At 51.3% G+C, this 19,605-nt stretch overlaps 2 protein-coding genes across 2 annotated transcripts in view; one reads left to right on the forward strand and one right to left on the reverse strand.

The window, feature by feature from the left end:
- The window catches only part of naa38 (N-alpha-acetyltransferase 38, NatC auxiliary subunit), a 39,500-nt gene extending 25,678 nt beyond the window's left edge, over positions 1-13,822 (forward strand). The window contains exon 2 of the mRNA XM_072494550.1: positions 12,189-13,822. Coding sequence (XP_072350651.1) covers positions 12,189-12,301 — 113 coding nt within the window. The 3' untranslated portion in view covers positions 12,302-13,822. The remainder of the gene's footprint in view (positions 1-12,188) is intronic.
- A 1,859-nt stretch (positions 13,823-15,681) lies between these two features.
- LOC140406552 (pentraxin-related protein PTX3-like) lies at positions 15,682-16,943 on the reverse strand. The gene has a single exon (XM_072494549.1). The coding sequence runs from the start codon at positions 16,941-16,943 to the stop codon at positions 16,314-16,316; it is 630 nt and encodes a 209-aa protein (XP_072350650.1). The 3' UTR covers positions 15,682-16,313.
- Between the last annotated feature and the right edge of the window lie 2,662 nt (positions 16,944-19,605).

Consider the following 19,605-nt stretch of genomic DNA (forward strand, 5'->3'; position numbering starts at 1 on the left):
GGAGAGAGTCCAGTGTGTGTGTGTAAATAACAGGAGTCTGCGAGGGGAGAGTCCAGTGTGTGTGTGTAAATAACAGGAGTCTGCGAGGGGAGAGTCCAGTGTGTGTGTAAATAACAGGAGTCTGCGAGGAGAGAGTCCAGAGTGTGTGTAAATAACAGGAGAGAGTCCAGAGTGTGTGTGTAAATAACAGGAGTCTGCGAAGAGAGAGTCCAGAGTGTGTGTGTAAATAACAGGAGTCTGCGAGGAGAGAGTCCAGTGTGTGTGTAAATAACAGGAGTCTGCGAGGAGAGAGTCCAGAGTGTGTGTAAATAACAGGAGCCTGCGAGGGGAGAGTCCAGTGTGTGTGTGTAAATAACAGGAGTCTGCGAGGGGAGAGTCCAGAGTGTGTGTGTAAATAACAGGAGCCTGCGAGGAGAGAGTCCAGTGTGTGTGTAAATAACAGGAGTCTGCGAGGAGAGAGTCCAGTGTGTGTGTGTAAATAACAGGAGTCTGCGAGGGGAGAGTCCAGAGTGTGTGTAAATAACAGGAGTCTGCGAGGAGAGAGTCCAGAGTGTGTGTAAATAACAGGAGTCTGCGAGGAGAGAGTCCAGAGTGTGTGTGTAAATAACAGGAGTCTGCGAGGAGAGAGTCCAGAGTGTGTGTGTAAATAACAGGAGTCTGCGAGGGGAGAGTCCAGTGTGTGTGTAAATAACAGGAGCCTGCGAGGGGAGAGTCCAGTGTGTGTGTGTTAATAACAGGAATCTGCGAGGGGAGAGTCCAGAGTGTGTGTGTAAATAACAGGAGTCTGCGAGGAGAGAGTCCAGAGTGTGTGTGTAAATAACAGGAGTCTGCGAGGGGAGAGTCCAGAGTGTGTGTGTGTGAATAACAGGAGTCTGCAAGGAGAGAGTCCAGAGTGTGTGTGTAAATAACAGCAGTCTGCGAGGGGAGAGTCCAGAGTGTGTGTGTGTGTAAATAGTAGGAGTCTGCGAGGGGAGAGTCCAGAGTGTGTGTGTAAATAACAGGAGTCTGCGAGGGGAGAGTCCAGTGTGTGTGTAAATAACAGGAGTCTGCGAGGAGAGAGTCCAGTGTGTGTGTGTAAATAACAGGAGTCTGCGAGGGGAGAGTCCAGAGTGTGTGTGTGTAAATAGTAGGAGTCTGCGAGGGGAGAGTCCCGAGTGTGTGTGTAAATAACAGGAGTCTGCGAGGGGAGAGTCCAGAGTGTGTGTGTAAATAACAGGAGTCTGCGAGGGGAGAGTCCAGTGTGTGTGTAAATAACAGGAGTCTGCGAGGAGAGAGTCCAGAGTGTGTGTGTAAATAACAGGAGTCTGCGAGGAGAGAGTCCAGAGTGTGTGTGTAAATAACAGGAGTCTGCGAGGGGAGAGTCCAGAGTGTGTGTGTAAATAACAGGAGTCTGCGAGGAGAGAGTCCAGAGTGTGTGTGTAAATAACAGGAGAGAGTCCAGAGTGTGTGTGTAAATAACAGGAGTCTGCGAGGGGAGAGTCCAGAGTGTGTGTGTAAATAACAGGAGTCTGCGAGGAGAGAGTCCAGAGTGTGTGTGTAAATAACATGAGTCTGCGAGGAGAGAGTCCAGTGTGTGTGTGTGTAAATAACAGGAGTCTGCGAGGAGAGAGTCCAGTGTGTGTGTGTAAATAACAGGAGAGAGTCCAGAGTGTGTGTGTAAATAACAGGAGCCTGCGAGGAGAGAGTCCAGTGTGTGTGTGTAAATAACAGGAGTCTGCGAGGAGAGAGTCCAGAGTGTGTGTAAATAACAGGAGAGAGTCCAGAGTGTGTGTGTAAATAACAGGAGCCTGCGAGGAGAGAGTCCAGTGTGTGTGTGTAAATAACAGGAGTCTGCGAGGCGAGAGTCCAGAGTGTGTGTAAATAACAGGAGTCTGCGAGGAGAGAGTCCAGAGTGTGTGTAAATAACAGGAGTCTGCGAGGAGAGAGTCCAGAGTGTGTGTGTAAATAACAGGAGTCTGCGAGGGGAGAGTCCAGTGTGTGTGTAAATAACAGGAGCCTGCGAGGGGAGAGTCCAGTGTGTGTGTGTAAATAACAGGAGTCTGCGAGGGGAGAGTCCAGAGTGTGTGTGTAAATAACAGGAGCCTGCGAGGAGAGAGTCCAGTGTGTGTGTAAATAACAGGAGTCTGCGAGGAGAGAGTCCAGAGTGTGTGTAAATAACAGGAGTCTGCGAGGAGAGAGTCCAGAGTGTGTGTGTAAATAACAGGAGTCTGCGAGGAGAGAGTCCAGAGTGTGTGTGTAAATAACAGGAGTCTGCGAGGGGAGAGTCCAGTGTGTGTGTAAATAACAGGAGTCTGCGAGGAGAGAGTCCAGAGTGTGTGTGTGTAAATAACAGGAGCCTGCGAGGAGAGAGTCCCGAGTGTGTGTGTAAATAACAGGAGTCTGCGAGGAGAGAGTCCAGAGTGTGTGTGTAAATAACAGGAGCCTGCGAGGAGAGAGTCCCGAGTGTGTGTGTAAATAACAGGAGTCTGCGAGGAGAGCGTCCAGAGTGTGTGTGTAAATAACAGGAGTCTGCGAGGAGAGAGTCCAGAGTGTGTGTGTAAATAACAGGAGCCTGCGAGGAGAGAGACCCGAGTGTGTGTGTAAATAACAGGAGTCTGCGAGGAGAGAGTCCAGAGTGTGTGTGTAAATAACAGGAGTCTGCGAGGAGAGAGTCCAGAGTGTGTGTGTGTAAATAACAGGAGAGAGTCCAGAGTGTGTGTGTAAATAACAGGAGTCTGCGATGAGAGAGTCCAGTGTGTGTGTGTAAATAACAGGAGTCTGCGAGGAGAGAGTCCAGAGTGTGTGTGTAAATAACAGGACTCTGCGAGGAGAGAGTCCAGAGTGTGTGTAAATAACAGGAGAGAGTCCAGAGTGTGTGTGTGTAAATAACAGTAGTCTGCGAGGAGAGAGTCCAGAGTGTGTGTGTAAATAACAGGAGTCTGCGAGGAGAGAGTCCAGTGTGTGTGTGTGTAAATAACAGGAGTCTGCGAGGGGAGAGTCCAGTGTGTGTGTGTGTAAATAACAGGAGTCTGCGAGGAGAGAGTCCAGTGTGTGTGTGTAAATAACAGGAGAGAGTCCAGAGTGTGTGTGTAAATAACAGGAGCCTGCGAGGAGAGAGTCCAGTGTGTGTGTGTAAATAACAGGAGTCTGCGAGGAGAGAGTCCAGAGTGTGTGTAAATAACAGGAGAGAGTCCAGAGTGTGTGTGTAAATAACAGGAGTCTGCGAAGAGAGAGTCCAGAGTGTGTGTGTAAATAACAGGAGTCTGCGAGGAGAGAGTCCAGTGTGTGTGTAAATAACAGGAGTCTGCGAGGAGAGAGTCCAGTGTGTGTGTGTAAATAACAGGAGTCTGCGAGGGGAGAGTCCAGAGTGTGTGTGTAAATAACAGGAGTCTGCGAGGAGAGAGTCCAGTGTGTGTGTATAAATAACAGGAGTCTGCGAGGAGAGAGTCCAGAGTGTGTGTGTAAATAACAGGAGTCTGCGAGGCGAGAGTCCAGAGTGTGTGTGTAAATAACAGGAGTCTGCGAGGAGAGAGTCCAGAGTGTGTGTGTAAATAACAGGAGTCTGCGAGGAGAGAGTCCAGAGTGTGTGTAAATAACAGGAGAGAGTCCAGAGTGTGTGTGTGTAAATAACAGTAGTCTGCGAGGAGAGAGTCCAGAGTGTGTGTGTAAATAACAGGAGTCTGCGAGGAGAGAGTCCAGTGTGTGTGTGAGTGTAAATAACAGGAGTCTGCGAGGGGAGAGTCCAGTGTGTGTGTGTGTAAATAACAGGAGTCTGCGAGGAGAGAGTCCAGTGTGTGTGTGTAAATAACAGGAGAGAGTCCAGAGTGTGTGTGTAAATAACAGGAGTCTGCGAGGAGAGAGTCCAGAGTGTGTGTGTAAATAACAGGAGTCTGCGAGGAGAGAGTCCAGAGTGTGTGTAAATAACAGGAGCCTGCGAGGGGAGAGTCCAGTGTGTGTGTGTAAATAACAGGAGTCTGCGAGGGGAGAGTCCAGAGTGTGTGTGTAAATAACAGGAGCCTGCGAGGAGAGAGTCCAGTGTGTGTGTAAATAACAGGAGTCTGCGAGGAGAGAGTACAGTGTGTGTGTGTAAATAACAGGAGTCTGCGAGGGGAGAGTCCAGAGTGTGTGTAAATAACAGGAGTCTGCGAGGAGAGAGTCCAGAGTGTGTGTGTAAATAACAGGAGTCTGCGAGGAGAGAGTCCAGAGTGTGTGTGTAAATAACAGGAGCCTGCGAGGAGAGAGTCCAGTGTGTGTGTAAATAACAGGAGTCTGCGAGGAGAGAGTCCAGAGTGTGTGTAAATAACAGGAGTCTGCGAGGAGAGAGTCCAGAGTGTGTGTGTAAATAACAGGAGTCTGCGAGGAGAGAGTCCAGAGTGTGTGTGTAAATAACAGGAGTCTGCGAGGGGAGAGTCCAGAGTGTGTGTGTAAATAACAGAAGTCTGCGAGGAGCGAGTCCAGAGTGTGTGTGTAAATAACAGGAGCCTGCGAGGAGAGAGTCCCGAGTGTGTGTGTAAATAACAGGAGTCTGCGAGGAGAGAGTCCAGAGTGTGTGTGTAAATAACAGGAGTCTGCGAGGAGAGAGTCCAGAGTGTGTGTGTGTAAATAACAGGAGAGCGTCCAGAGTGTGTGTGTGTAAATAACAGGAGTCTGCGAGGAGAGAGTCCAGAGTGTGTGTGTGTAAATAACAGGAGAGAGTCCAGAGTGTGTGTGTATATAACAGGAGTCTGCGAGGAGAGAGTCCAGTGTGTGTGTGTAAATAACAGGAGTCTGCGAGGAGAGAGTCCAGTGTGTGTGTGTAAATAACAGGAGAGAGTCCAGAGTGTGTGTGTAAATAACAGGAGTCTGCGATGAGAGAGTCCAGTGTGTGTGTGTAAATAACAGGAGTCTGCGAGGAGAGAGTCCAGAGTGTGTGTGTAAATAACAGGACTCTGCGAGGAGAGAGTCCAGAGTGTGTGTGTGTAAATAACAGGAGTCTGCGAGGAGAGAGTCCAGAGTGTGTGTGTAAATAACAGGAGTCTGCGAGGAGAGGGTCCAGTGTGTGTGTGTAAATAACAGGAGTCTGCGAGGGGAGAGTCCAGTGTGTTTGTGTAAATAACAGGAGTCTGCGAGGAGAGAGTCCAGTGTGTGTGTGTAAATAACAGGAGTCTGCGAGGGGAGAGTCCAGTGTGTGTGTGTAAATAACAGGAGTCTGCGAGGAGAGAGTCCAGAGTGTGTGTGTAAATAACAGGAGAGAGTCCAGAGTGTGTGTGTAAATAACAGGAGTCTGCGAGGAGAGAGTCCAGAGTGTGTGTAAATAACAGGAGTCTGCGAGGAGAGAGTCCAGTGTGTGTGTAAATAACAGGAGTCTGCGAGGAAAGAGTCCAGTGTGTGTGTAAATAACAGGAGGCTGCGAGGAGAGAGTCCAGTGTGTGTGTGTAAATAACAGGAGTCTGCGAGGGGAGAGTCCAGTGTGTGTGTGAAAATAACAGGAGTCTGCGAGGAGAGAGTCCAGAGTGTGTGTGTAAATAACAGGAGTCTGCGAGGAGAGAGTCCAGAGTGTGTGTGTGTAAATAACAGGAGAGAGTCCAGTGTGTGTGTGTAAATAACAGGAGTCTGCGAGGAGAGAGTCCAGTGTGTGTGTAAATAACAGGAGAGAGTCCAGTGTGTGTGTGTAAATAACAGGAGATAGTCCAGAGTGTGTGTGTAAATAACAGGAGTCTGCGAGGGGAGAGTCCAGTGTGTGTGTGTAAATAACAGGAGTCTGCGAGGAGAGAGTCCAGTGTGTGTGTGTAAATAACAGGAGAGAGTCCAGTGTGTGTGTGTAAATAACAGGAGTCTGCGAGGGGAGAGTCCAGCGTGTGTGTGTAAATAACAGGAGTCTGCGAGGGGAGAGTCCAGAGTGTGTGTGTGAATAACAGGAGTCTGCGAGGAGAGAGTCCAGAGTGTGTGTGTAAATAACAGGAGTCTGCGAGGAGAGAGTCCAGAGTGTGTGTGTAAATAACAGGAGTCTGCGAGGAGAGAGTCCAGAGTGTGTGTGTAAATAACAGGAGTCTGCGAGGGGAGAGTCCAGAGTGTGTGTGTGTGTGTAAATAACAGGAGTCTGCGAGGGGAGAGTCCAGTGTGTGTGTAAATAACAGGAGTCTGCGAGGAGAGAGTCCAGTGTGTGTGTAAATAACAGGAGTCTGCGAGGAGAGAGTCCAGAGTGTGTGTAAATAACAGGAGTCTGCGAGGAGAGAGTCCAGAGTGTGTGTGTAAATAACAGGAGTCTGCGAGGAGAGAGTCCAGAGTGTGTGTGTAAATAACAGGAGCCTGCGAGGAGAGAGTCCAGTGTGTGTGTAAATAACAGGAGTCTGCGAGGAGAGAGTCCAGAGTGTGTGTAAATAACAGGAGTCTGCGAGGAGAGAGTCCAGAGTGTGTGTGTAAATAACAGGAGTCTGCGAGGAGAGAGTCCAGAGTGTGTGTGTAAATAACAGGAGTCTGCGAGGGGAGAGTCCAGAGTGTGTGTGTAAATAACAGAAGTCTGCGAGGAGCGAGTCCAGAGTGTGTGTGTAAATAACAGGAGCCTGCGAGGAGAGAGTCCCGAGTGTGTGTGTAAATAACAGGAGTCTGCGAGGAGAGAGTCCAGAGTGTGTGTGTAAATAACAGGAGTCTGCGAGGAGAGAGTCCAGAGTGTGTGTGTGTAAATAACAGGAGAGCGTCCAGAGTGTGTGTGTGTAAATAACAGGAGTCTGCGAGGAGAGAGTCCAGAGTGTGTGTGTGTAAATAACAGGAGAGAGTCCAGAGTGTGTGTGTATATAACAGGAGTCTGCGAGGAGAGAGTCCAGTGTGTGTGTGTAAATAACAGGAGTCTGCGAGGAGAGAGTCCAGTGTGTGTGTGTAAATAACAGGAGAGAGTCCAGAGTGTGTGTGTAAATAACAGGAGTCTGCGATGAGAGAGTCCAGTGTGTGTGTGTAAATAACAGGAGTCTGCGAGGAGAGAGTCCAGAGTGTGTGTGTAAATAACAGGACTCTGCGAGGAGAGAGTCCAGAGTGTGTGTGTGTAAATAACAGGAGTCTGCGAGGAGAGAGTCCAGAGTGTGTGTGTAAATAACAGGAGTCTGCGAGGAGAGGGTCCAGTGTGTGTGTGTAAATAACAGGAGTCTGCGAGGGGAGAGTCCAGTGTGTTTGTGTAAATAACAGGAGTCTGCGAGGAGAGAGTCCAGTGTGTGTGTGTAAATAACAGGAGTCTGCGAGGGGAGAGTCCAGTGTGTGTGTGTAAATAACAGGAGTCTGCGAGGAGAGAGTCCAGAGTGTGTGTGTAAATAACAGGAGAGAGTCCAGAGTGTGTGTGTAAATAACAGGAGTCTGCGAGGAGAGAGTCCAGAGTGTGTGTAAATAACAGGAGTCTGCGAGGAGAGAGTCCAGTGTGTGTGTAAATAACAGGAGTCTGCGAGGAAAGAGTCCAGTGTGTGTGTAAATAACAGGAGGCTGCGAGGAGAGAGTCCAGTGTGTGTGTGTAAATAACAGGAGTCTGCGAGGGGAGAGTCCAGTGTGTGTGTGAAAATAACAGGAGTCTGCGAGGAGAGAGTCCAGAGTGTGTGTGTAAATAACAGGAGTCTGCGAGGAGAGAGTCCAGAGTGTGTGTGTGTAAATAACAGGAGAGAGTCCAGTGTGTGTGTGTAAATAACAGGAGTCTGCGAGGAGAGAGTCCAGAGTGTGTGTGTAAATAACAGGAGTCTGCAAGGAGAGAGTCCAGTGTGTGTGTAAATAACAGGAGAGAGTCCAGTGTGTGTGTGTAAATAACAGGAGTCTGCGAGGAGAGAGTCCAGAGTGTGTGTGTAAATAACAGGAGTCTGCGAGGAGAGAGTCCAGAGTGTGTGTGTAAATAACAGTAGTCTGCGAGGAGAGAGTCCAGCGTGTGTGTGTAAATAACAGGAGATAGTCCAGAGTGTGTGTGTAAATAACAGGAGTCTGCGAGGGGACAGTCCAGTGTGTGTGTGTAAATAACAGGAGTCTGCGAGGAGAGAGTCCAGTGTGTGTGTGTAAATAACAGGAGAGAGTCCAGTGTGTGTGTGTAAATAACAGGAGTCTGCGAGGAGAGAGTCCAGAGTGTGTGAGTAAATAACAGGAGTCTGCGAGGAGAGAGTCCAGTGTGTGTGTAAATAACAGGAGTCTGCGAGGGGAGAGTCCAGCGTGTGTGTGTAAATAACAGGAGTCTGCGAGGGGAGAGTCCAGAGTGTGTGTGTGAATAACAGGAGTCTGCGAGGAGAGAGTCCAGAGTGTGTGTGTAAATAACAGGAGTCTGCGAGGAGAGAGTCCAGAGTGTGTGTGTAAATAACAGGAGTCTGCGAGGAGAGAGTCCAGAGTGTGTGTGTAAATAACAGGAGTCTGCGAGGGGAGAGTCCAGAGTGTGTGTGTGTGTGTAAATAACAGGAGTCTGCGAGGGGAGAGTCCAGTGTGTGTGTAAATAACAGGAGTCTGCGAGGGGAGAGTCCAGTGTGTGTGTAAATAACAGGAGCCTGCGAGGAGAGAGTCCAGTGTGTGTTTGTGTGTAAATAACAGGAGTCTGCGAGGAGAGAGTCCAGAGTGTGTGTAAATAACAGGAGTCTGCGAGGGGAGAGTCCAGAGTGTGTGTGTAAATAACAGGAGCCTGCGAGGAGAGAGTCCAGCGTGTGTGTGTAAATAACAGGAGTCTGCGAGGAGAGAGTCCAGTGTGTGTGTGTAAATAACAGGAGAGAGTCCAGTGTGTGTGTGTAAATAACAGGAGTCTGCGAGGGGAGAGTCCAGCGTGTGTGTGTAAATAACAGGAGTCTGCGAGGGGAGAGTCCAGAGTGTGTGTGTGAATAACAGGAGTCTGCGAGGAGAGAGTCCAGAGTGTGTGTGTAAATAACAGGAGTCTGCGAGGAGAGAGTCCAGTGTGTGTGTGTAAATAACAGGAGTCTGCGAGGGGAGAGTCCAGCGTGTGTGTGTAAATAACAGGAGTCTGCGAGGGGAGAGTCCAGAGTGTGTGTGTGAATAACAGGAGTCTGCGAGGAGAGAGTCCAGAGTGTGTGTGTAAATAACAGGAGTCTGCGAGGAGAGAGTCCAGAGTGTGTGTGTAAATAACAGGAGTCTGCGAGGAGAGAGTCCAGAGTGTGTGTGTAAATAACAGGAGTCTGCGAGGGGAGAGTCCAGAGTGTGTGTGTGTGTGTAAATAACAGGAGTCTGCGAGGGGAGAGTCCAGTGTGTGTGTAAATAACAGGAGTCTGCGAGGAGAGAGTCCAGTGTGTGTGTAAATAACAGGAGTCTGCGAGGAGAGAGTCCAGAGTGTGTGTAAATAACAGGAGTCTGCGAGGAGAGAGTCCAGAGTGTGTGTGTAAATAACAGGAGTCTGCGAGGAGAGAGTCCAGAGTGTGTGTGTAAATAACAGGAGCCTGCGAGGAGAGAGTCCAGTGTGTGTGTAAATAACAGGAGTCTGCGAGGAGAGAGTCCAGAGTGTGTGTAAATAACAGGAGTCTGCGAGGAGAGAGTCCAGAGTGTGTGTGTAAATAACAGGAGTCTGCGAGGAGAGAGTCCAGAGTGTGTGTGTAAATAACAGGAGTCTGCGAGGGGAGAGTCCAGAGTGTGTGTGTAAATAACAGAAGTCTGCGAGGAGCGAGTCCAGAGTGTGTGTGTAAATAACAGGAGCCTGCGAGGAGAGAGTCCCGAGTGTGTGTGTAAATAACAGGAGTCTGCGAGGAGAGAGTCCAGAGTGTGTGTGTAAATAACAGGAGTCTGCGAGGAGAGAGTCCAGAGTGTGTGTGTGTAAATAACAGGAGAGCGTCCAGAGTGTGTGTGTGTAAATAACAGGAGTCTGCGAGGAGAGAGTCCAGAGTGTGTGTGTGTAAATAACAGGAGAGAGTCCAGAGTGTGTGTGTATATAACAGGAGTCTGCGAGGAGAGAGTCCAGTGTGTGTGTGTAAATAACAGGAGTCTGCGAGGAGAGAGTCCAGTGTGTGTGTGTAAATAACAGGAGAGAGTCCAGAGTGTGTGTGTAAATAACAGGAGTCTGCGATGAGAGAGTCCAGTGTGTGTGTGTAAATAACAGGAGTCTGCGAGGAGAGAGTCCAGAGTGTGTGTGTAAATAACAGGACTCTGCGAGGAGAGAGTCCAGAGTGTGTGTGTGTAAATAACAGGAGTCTGCGAGGAGAGAGTCCAGAGTGTGTGTGTAAATAACAGGAGTCTGCGAGGAGAGGGTCCAGTGTGTGTGTGTAAATAACAGGAGTCTGCGAGGGGAGAGTCCAGTGTGTTTGTGTAAATAACAGGAGTCTGCGAGGAGAGAGTCCAGTGTGTGTGTGTAAATAACAGGAGTCTGCGAGGGGAGAGTCCAGTGTGTGTGTGTAAATAACAGGAGTCTGCGAGGAGAGAGTCCAGAGTGTGTGTGTAAATAACAGGAGAGAGTCCAGAGTGTGTGTGTAAATAACAGGAGTCTGCGAGGAGAGAGTCCAGAGTGTGTGTAAATAACAGGAGTCTGCGAGGAGAGAGTCCAGTGTGTGTGTAAATAACAGGAGTCTGCGAGGAAAGAGTCCAGTGTGTGTGTAAATAACAGGAGGCTGCGAGGAGAGAGTCCAGTGTGTGTGTGTAAATAACAGGAGTCTGCGAGGGGAGAGTCCAGTGTGTGTGTGAAAATAACAGGAGTCTGCGAGGAGAGAGTCCAGAGTGTGTGTGTAAATAACAGGAGTCTGCGAGGAGAGAGTCCAGAGTGTGTGTGTGTAAATAACAGGAGAGAGTCCAGTGTGTGTGTGTAAATAACAGGAGTCTGCGAGGAGAGAGTCCAGAGTGTGTGTGTAAATAACAGGAGTCTGCGAGGAGAGAGTCCAGTGTGTGTGTAAATAACAGGAGAGAGTCCAGTGTGTGTGTGTAAATAACAGGAGTCTGCGAGGAGAGAGTCCAGAGTGTGTGTGTAAATAACAGGAGTCTGCGAGGAGAGAGTCCAGAGTGTGTGTGTAAATAACAGTAGTCTGCGAGGAGAGAGTCCAGCGTGTGTGTGTAAATAACAGGAGATAGTCCAGAGTGTGTGTGTAAATAACAGGAGTCTGCGAGGGGACAGTCCAGTGTGTGTGTGTAAATAACAGGAGTCTGCGAGGAGAGAGTCCAGTGTGTGTGTGTAAATAACAGGAGAGAGTCCAGTGTGTGTGTGTAAATAACAGGAGTCTGCGAGGAGAGAGTCCAGAGTGTGTGTGTAAATAACAGGAGTCTGCGAGGAGAGAGTCCAGTGTGTGTGTAAATAACAGGAGTCTGCGAGGGGAGAGTCCAGCGTGTGTGTGTAAATAACAGGAGTCTGCGAGGGGAGAGTCCAGAGTGTGTGTGTGAATAACAGGAGTCTGCGAGGAGAGAGTCCAGAGTGTGTGTGTAAATAACAGGAGTCTGCGAGGAGAGAGTCCAGAGTGTGTGTGTAAATAACAGGAGTCTGCGAGGAGAGAGTCCAGAGTGTGTGTGTAAATAACAGGAGTCTGCGAGGGGAGAGTCCAGAGTGTGTGTGTGTGTGTAAATAACAGGAGTCTGCGAGGGGAGAGTCCAGTGTGTGTGTAAATAACAGGAGTCTGCGAGGGGAGAGTCCAGTGTGTGTGTAAATAACAGGAGCCTGCGAGGAGAGAGTCCAGTGTGTGTTTGTGTGTAAATAACAGGAGTCTGCGAGGAGAGAGTCCAGAGTGTGTGTAAATAACAGGAGTCTGCGAGGGGAGAGTCCAGAGTGTGTGTGTAAATAACAGGAGCCTGCGAGGAGAGAGTCCAGCGTGTGTGTGTAAATAACAGGAGTCTGCGAGGGGAGAGTCCAGAGTGTGTGTGTGAATAACAGGAGTCTGCGAGGAGAGAGTCCAGAGTGTGTGTGTAAATAACAGGAGTCTGCGAGGAGAGAGTCCAGAGTGTGTGTGTAAATAACAGGAGTCTGCGAGGAGAGAGTCCAGAGTGTGTGTGTAAATAACAGGAGTCTGCGAGGGGAGAGTCCAGAGTGTGTGTGTAAATAACAGGAGCCATTATGTATATGGGGGGAATGTGGGATTAGTCTATTGAGTTGGATGATCAACCGCGATCAGAATGAATGGTGCAGCAGGCTCGAGGGGCTGAATGGTCTCCTCCTGCTCCTGTTTTCTATGTTGCTGTGTAACTGCCGGCCAGAGCTGGACGCGCTCCTGGAGGCGCTTGTGGAGTGTTGCTGTGTCTTCCCCCGAGCCGGTATCCCATTTGTTTGCCAAGGTAGTGAGGAATTTGCTGTCCCGTTTGTTGTGTTGCAGATTCCTTGTTGCAGGGCGAGCCGCGCGTGCTGGGGTTGGCAATGATCCCCGGTCACCATGTCGTTTCCATCGAGGTAGAAATGGACAGTGCGTCGAGCCCGCAGTACATGTGAGAGCAGGCGGGCAGCGCTGTGCCCGAGCGACCCTCCTGCTCGCTCCACCGTCAGTCCCGAGCCTCTCCCACCGTTTCCCTGCCTGGCGCTCGACTGCTTTTACTTTTCTCACGAGTGTTAACCGATCTGGTGGAGTCGGCCGGGGCTGTGCGCCATCTGAATGAGGCGGTGGGCCACATCGGCCTCCCACACTGCGTCGCCTCCTCCCCTGGGATGGTCAAGATAGGAAACGACGCACGCAGCCACACACCAACCTCTGCTCATAACGCCCGCTACAAACCCAACAGCCCACCGATGCTGACGGGACATTGATTGATCAGAGCCTGGGGACTGGCAAGCAGAGAACTGATCAGTTTTGCCGAGGGTGTGGTGGGTGTTAGTGCGTGCCAAGTACCTGTCGGTTGCTCAGCCACTGAAACATCACAGCCAAGCCTTATCTTTCCCCAGCCCAGTTAACCCCCGTCCCCCTCGCTCCCTCCCCGTCCCCCTCGCTCCCTCCCCGTCCCCCTCGCTCCCTCCCCGTCCCCCTCGCTCCCTCCCCGTCCCCCTCGCTCCCTCCCCGTCCCCCTCGCTCCCTCCCCGTCCCCCTCGCTCCCTCCCCGTCCCCCTCGCTCCCTCCCCGTCCCCCTCGCTCCCTCCCCGTCCCCCTCGCTCCCTCCCCGTCCCCCTCGCTCCCTCCCCGTCCCCCTCGCTCCCTCCCCGTCCCCCTCGCTCCCTCCCCGTCCCCCTCGCTCCCTCCCCGTCCCCCTCGCTCCCTCCCCGTCCCCCTCCCCGTCCCCCTCCCCGTCCCCCTCGCCGTCTCCCTCGCCGTCTCCCTCGCCGTCTCCCTCCCCGTCCCCCTCGCCGTCTCCCTCCCCGTCCCCCTCGCCGTCTCCCTCCCCGTCCCCCTCGCCGTCTCCCTCCCCGTCCCCCTCGCCGTCTCCCTCCCCGTCCCCCTCGCCGTCTCCCTCCCCGTCCCCCTCGCCGTCCCCCTCGCCGTCCCCCTCGCCGTCTCCCTCCCCGTCCCCCTCGCCGTCTCCCTCCCCGTCCCCCTCGCCGTCTCCCTCCCCGTCCCCCTCGCCGTCTCCCTCCCCGCCCCCCTCGCCGTCTCCCTCCCCGCCTCCCTCGCCGTCTCCCTCCCCGCCCCCCTCGCCGTCTCCCTCCCCTCCTCCCTCGCCGTCTCCCTCCCCTCCTCCCTCGCCGTCTCCCTCCCCTCCTCCCTCGCCGTCCCCCTCCCCTCCTCCCTCGCCGTCTCCCTCCCCCCTCAGACACTATCTTACCTGCTTTTGTCCACATTGACTGGGGATCAGTAAACGGATTGAATTCCGATGGGACATGTGACTAAAACTGGCCTCGGCAAACCGTAAGGACGTGGGAGCAGAGTTTTAATATAAACCGCGAGGAAGGCAATATGTATTTTGTGATAGCTTGTCATTTTTATTCATATAATGTGCATTTAACAAAAATATTTAAGTTGTTGATTATTTTTGTCCTTGTAAAAATGTACAATAAAATGTATAATGCTGAATTTAAAACCGAGAATATCCAAGTTGTTGGAGTCGGCGTTGTTGTCTGTTTTTCTGGGTGATTTTGTTTGCTTGTTTTCACCTGGAGGTGCTGAGTCCTCGTGTTGAAACCCCCCCCCCCCCGTTCTCTCCCCCCGCCCCCAGCCCAGCCTCGCTGTTATTGTCGGTGGGCAGTTTGACTCGGGGCGATGTCAAAGCCAAGTCCTCATCTGGCAACTGGCCCTTGGAGGGGTTGGAATATTATAGAATTATTGAATTTATGGTGCAGGAGGAGGCCGTTCGGCCCATTGATTCTGCACCAGCCCCCGGAAAGAGCACCCCACCCATAGTCAACACCTCCGCCCAACACTCAGGGCAATTTTGGACACTCAGGGCAATTTAGCGCGGCCAATCCACCTAACCTGCACATCTTTGGACTGTGGGAGGAAACCGGAGCACCCGGAGGAAACCCACGCACACACGGGGAGGACGTGCAGACTCCGCACAGACAGTGACCCAAGCCGGAATCGAACCTGGGACCCTGGAGCCGTGAAGCAACTGTGCTACCCACTGTGCTCCCTCGCCGACTTTTAAAAATAAGGAATCCCCCATTTCAAACTGGAGATGAGGAAAACTTTTCTTTTGGAGTGTCTGGGACCCTCGTCATCAAAAGGAACCCGAATATTTTGAAGGCCCAGGTGGATAGATTGTTGACTAACAAGGGGGTGATCGGCCCTGTAGGTGGGAATGTGGGGTTGGGTGTTACAATCGGATCGATTGTGATCTCATTGGATGGCGGAGCAGGCCCGAGGGGCCCAGTGGCCTCCTGCTGGTCTTGATTCACATCATCGCCCAATCCCATCTTCGCCACCCTCTCATCCAAGGTGGGGGGGATGATGACTGAAACCCAGCAGAAAAGGTCGCACAATCACCGTTTTCTCGAGACTATGGGCTCCCGTGACAAGAGGCCTGTGCAAATTATGAAGAGCTCCGATAGGGTGGACGTAGAGAGGATGTTTCTAGTTGTGGGGTGGGTGCAAAGCCAGGCAGGAACAATCCGTTTCGGACAGTCACTAATACATCCCGATGGGGGATTCAGGAGCAACCTCTTTACCCAGCGAGTGGGGAGAATGTGGGACTCGCTCCCACAGGGGAGTGGGGAGAATGTGGGACTCGCTCCCACAGGGAGTGGGGAGAATGTGGGACTCGCTCCTACAGGGAGTGGGGAGAATGTGGGACTCGCTCCCACAGGGAGTGGGGAGAATGTGGGACTCGCTCCCACAGGGGAGTGGGGAGAATGGGGGACTCGCTCCTACAGGGAGTGGGGAGAATGTGGGACTCGCTCCCACAGGGAGTGGGGAGAATGGGGGACTCGCTCCTACAGGGAGTGGGGAGAATGTGGGACTCGCTCCTACAGGGAGTGGGGAGAATGTGGGACTCGCTCCTACAGGGAGTGGGGAGAATGTGGGACTCGCTCCTACAGGGGAGAGGGGAGAATTTGGGACTCGTTCCCACAGGGGAGTGGGGAGAATGTGGGACTCGCTCCCACAGGGGAGTGAACAAGGTATTGATGCATTTAAATGGGATTTAACAGTTGAGGGCTGTTTAGGTAAATATGGGATATTCTTGAAAGCACTTTGCGATAATAGCTTAACGGCTGCAGAACATCCATTATGCCCCTGATACATTTAAAACATGTTTTACGTGAACTACAGACAAGCTCGAAATAAGGAAACTTTGTATACTGTAGGTTGAAATAAGCAAATTGTTTCTTCATTGTTTTACTAGTTGAGAAGAATATATATAGTCAACCCAATACTGTCAGTGCAGTTACGCCACCTGACTAAAGAATCCAACTATTTAGAGGGGTAATTGTCGAGGTATCGGCTGGGGGGGGGGGGGGGGGGGGGGGGTGGGTCAATAAGCTTACTCCTTTAACTGGTTCACGAAGATAAAACTGGGTACCCAAGTTGACCGTATTGTTGTATGACAAGGCAGTACCTTATTGAAAACCCCGGCCATGGGCTCTCTTGGGCCGTGTCCTGGTGAGGAAATGTGCAACATTTTGGCGGACGCAAAACCTTTTAATTTTTTAAACCTCTGTTGTGGCGCTTGACTAGTTTTGCAATATGGACTGGCCGGGCTAGTGGATGTGGAGACTTCAAAATGGCTGCCCTGGCCAGGTTCTCTGCTCACAAAATGGCTGCCTTGACCAGGATCTTGAGTCACAAAATGGTTGCCGTGACCAGGTTCTCTGCTCACAAAATGGCTGCCTTGGGCAGATTCTTTGGTCACAAAATGGATGCTTTGGCCAGGAACTTGGGTCACAAAATGGCTGCCTTGACCAGGTTTAAAACGGCTGCCTTGACCACATTGAAGGTAATGATGTCAATGAAACCCATTTTTTATTTCATAAAGTAACCATTTTTTTTTAAAAAGAAAGGAAAATAAACGTTCAGTTTATTGAGGGGGTTGGGGGGAGGGATTTATAATCTGTGGCATGAAGCTCCCTGGAATCGAATGTTTGCCTAATGGAACAGCACACCAGCACCCTCGGTAACCGGAGAGTCATCCCACCCCACCATGTTACCCTTAACGTCACACCCTTTGCTCCTCAGCAGATGGCCGATCTCCACCTCTGTGAGCGCCGAGTCCCACAGGTTGAAGCCTGTCAGCTTTCCGGCGAAGGTGGTGAGGGCCTTCTCCCCGCCCTCGTGGCTTTCGGCGCCCCTGTGCCCCAGCCGCACCGCTCCTCTGCCAGGGATTGTGCGGGGCCCAGCCCGCGTGCTGCGCGTCGCCACCGCCTGCCCGTCTACCACCAGGGTGGTGTCCCCCGAGTCACCGTCCCAGATCCCACAGTAGTGCGTCCACCTTTGCGCTGGGCGGGCGCGAACGCGCACCTCCGCCGTGCCGACTGAGAGCTGTACCCAGCCTCTGCCAAGGTAGAGCTGGAATTGGGTGTGGTTTCCCTCGGTGCTATAGGAAAAGAGGGCTGTTCCATTTGTCCCGATGCTTGGCTTTGCCCAGATGCAGGCGGTGAAGGCGAGGAGGTTGTGGTTGTCCACGGGGAGGATGATGGCGTGTTGTCCCTTCAACAGAGCGGGAAATGTTAATATCCTCCAACAGCCTGTAAAAACAGAGAAATTAGAGACCAGCATCTTGCAGCAGGCCATAGAGGAGACCGTATTGAGACATATCAGATTCTCAGGGGGTTTGACAGGGTCAAGTCTGATGTTTCCCCTTGTGGGAGAGTCTAGGACGAGAGGGCCTAATCTCCGCGTAAAGGGTTATCCATTGAAGACCGAGATGAGGTAAGTCTGTCCTTTAAAAGCACTTGTCTTTGCAGGGGCAGGCCAGTCGATTTCGGCGTGAGAACAGCTGGTGAGTCAGTTTCAGCGGGAGCATTGCGGAAGGAGGTTGCTGGGAGGTAAGTCAACCTTTAAAAGCACTTGTCTTTGCAGGGGCAGGCCAGTCGATTTCGGCGGGAGAATCAGCTGGTGAGTCAGTTTCAGCGGGAGCATTGCGGAAGTGGCTGCTGGGAGGTAAGTCTGTCCTTGTCCTGTTCACTTCTCTTTGCAGGGGCAGGCCAGTCGATTTCGGCGGGAGTGGAGCTGGCTGGTTAGTCAATTTCAGCAGGAGCTGAGAATTTTTTTTTAATAAACTAGTGTTTTAGGCGGGAACAGGAAGTCGACCCGCGGACGTCTGGGAAGACCCTCACCAATAAATTCTGGTGGAGAGGATTTTGTGGGAGCGTGAGAGACTCACGTTTGGTATGTTGCCTCCCAGGTGCAAGGGTACGTGATGTCTCGGATCGTGTTTTCCGGGTCCTTGGGGGGAGGGGGAGCAGCCCCAAGTCGTGGTCCACATTGGCACTAACGACATAGGAAAGGGGACAAGGATGTCAGGCAGGCTTTCAGGGAGCTAGGATGGAAGCTCAGAACTAGAACAAACAGAGTTGTTATCTCTGGGTTGTTGCCCGTGCCACGTGATAGTGAGATGAGGAATAGGGAGAGAGAGCAATTAAACACGTGGCTACAGGAATGGTGCAGGCGGGAGGGATTCAGATTTCTGGATAACTGGGGCTCTTTCTGGGGAAGGTGGGACCTCTACAGACAGGATGGTCTACATCTGAACCTGAGGGGCACAAATATCCTGGGGGGGAGATTTGTTAGTGCTCTTTGGGGGGGTTTAAACTAATGCAGCAGGGGCATGGGAACCTGGATTGTAGTTTTAGGGTAAGGGAGAATGAGAGTATAGAGGTCAGGAGCACAGATTTGACGTCGCAGGAGGGGGCCAGTGTTCAGGTAGGTGGTTTGAAGTGTGTCTACTTCAATGCCAGGAGTATACGAAACAAGGTAGGGGAACTGGCAGCATGGGTTGGTACCTGGGACTTCGATGTTGTGGCCATTTCGGAGACATGGATAGAGCAGGGACAGGAATGGATGTTGCAGGTTCCGGGGTTTAGGTGTTTTAGTAAGCTCAGAGAAGGAGGCAAAAGAGGGGGAGGTGTGGCGCTGCTAGTCAAGAGCAGTATTACGGTGGCGGAGAGGATGCTAGATGGGGACTCTTCTTCCGAGGTAGTATGGGCTGAAGTTAGAAACAGGAAAGGAGAGGTCACCCTGTTGGGAGTTTTTTATAGGCCTCCTAATAGTTCTAGGGATGTAGAGGAAAGGATGGGGAAGATGATTCTGGATAAGAGCGAAAGTAACAGGGTAGTTATTATGGGAGACTTTAACTTTCCAAATATTGACTGGAAAAGATATAGTTCGAGTACAATAGATGGGTCGTTTTTTGTACAGTGTGTGCAGGAGGGTTTCCTGAAACAATATGTTGACAGGCCAACAAGAGGCGAGGCCACGTTGGATTTGGTTTTGGGTAATGAACCAAGCCAGGTGTTGGATTTGGAGGTAGGAGAGCACTTTGGGGACAGTGACCACAATTCGGTGACGTTTGCGTTAATGATGGAAAGGGATAAGTATACACCGCAGGGCAAGAGTTATAGCTGGGGGAAGGGCAATTATGATGCCATTAGACGTGACTTGGGGGGGATAAGGTGGAGAAGTAGGCTGCAAGTGTTGGGCACACTGGATAAGTGGGGCTTGTTCAAGGATCAGCTACTGCGTGTTCTTGATGAGTATGTACCGGTAAGGCAGGGAGGAAGGCGTCGAGCGAGGGAACCGTGGTTTACCAAGGAAGTGGAATCTCTTGTTAAGAGGAAGAAGGAGGCCTATGTGAAGATGAGGTGTGAAGTTTCAGTTGGGGCGATGGATAGTTACAAGGTAGCGAGGAAGGATCTAAAGAGAGAGCTAAGACGAGCAAGGAGGGGACATGAGAAGTATTTGGCAGGAAGGATCAAGGAAAACCCAAAAGCTTTCTATAGGTATGTCAGGAATAAGCGAATGACTAGGGAAAGAGTAGGACCAGTCAAGGACAGGGATGGGAAATTGTGTGTGGAGTCTGAAGAGATAGGCGAGGTACTAAATGAATATTTTTCGTCAGTATTCACTCAGGAAAAAGATAATGTTGTGGAGGAGAATGCTGAGCCCCAGGCTAATAGAATAGATGGCATTGAGGTACGTAGGGAAGAGGTGTTGGCAATTCTGGACAGGCTGAAAATAGATAAGTCCCCGGGACCTGATGGGATTTATCCTAGGATTCTCTGGGAGGCCAGGGAAGAGATTGCTGGACCTTTGGCTTTGATTGTTATGTCATCATTGGCTACAGGAATAGTGCCAGAGGACTGGAGGACAGCAAATGTGGTCCCTTTGTTCAAAAAGGGGAGCAGAGACAACCCCGGCAACTATAGACCGGTGAGCCTCA

This window comes from Scyliorhinus torazame, unplaced genomic scaffold, assembly GCF_047496885.1.
Source record: "Scyliorhinus torazame isolate Kashiwa2021f unplaced genomic scaffold, sScyTor2.1 scaffold_601, whole genome shotgun sequence".
NCBI lineage: Eukaryota > Metazoa > Chordata > Chondrichthyes > Carcharhiniformes > Scyliorhinidae > Scyliorhinus > Scyliorhinus torazame.

Coding starts and splice junctions, on each gene's coding strand:
- LOC140406552 (XM_072494549.1), bottom strand. CDS start 16,943: ATGCTGGTCTCTAATTTCTCTGTTTTTACAGGCTGTTGGAGGATATTA.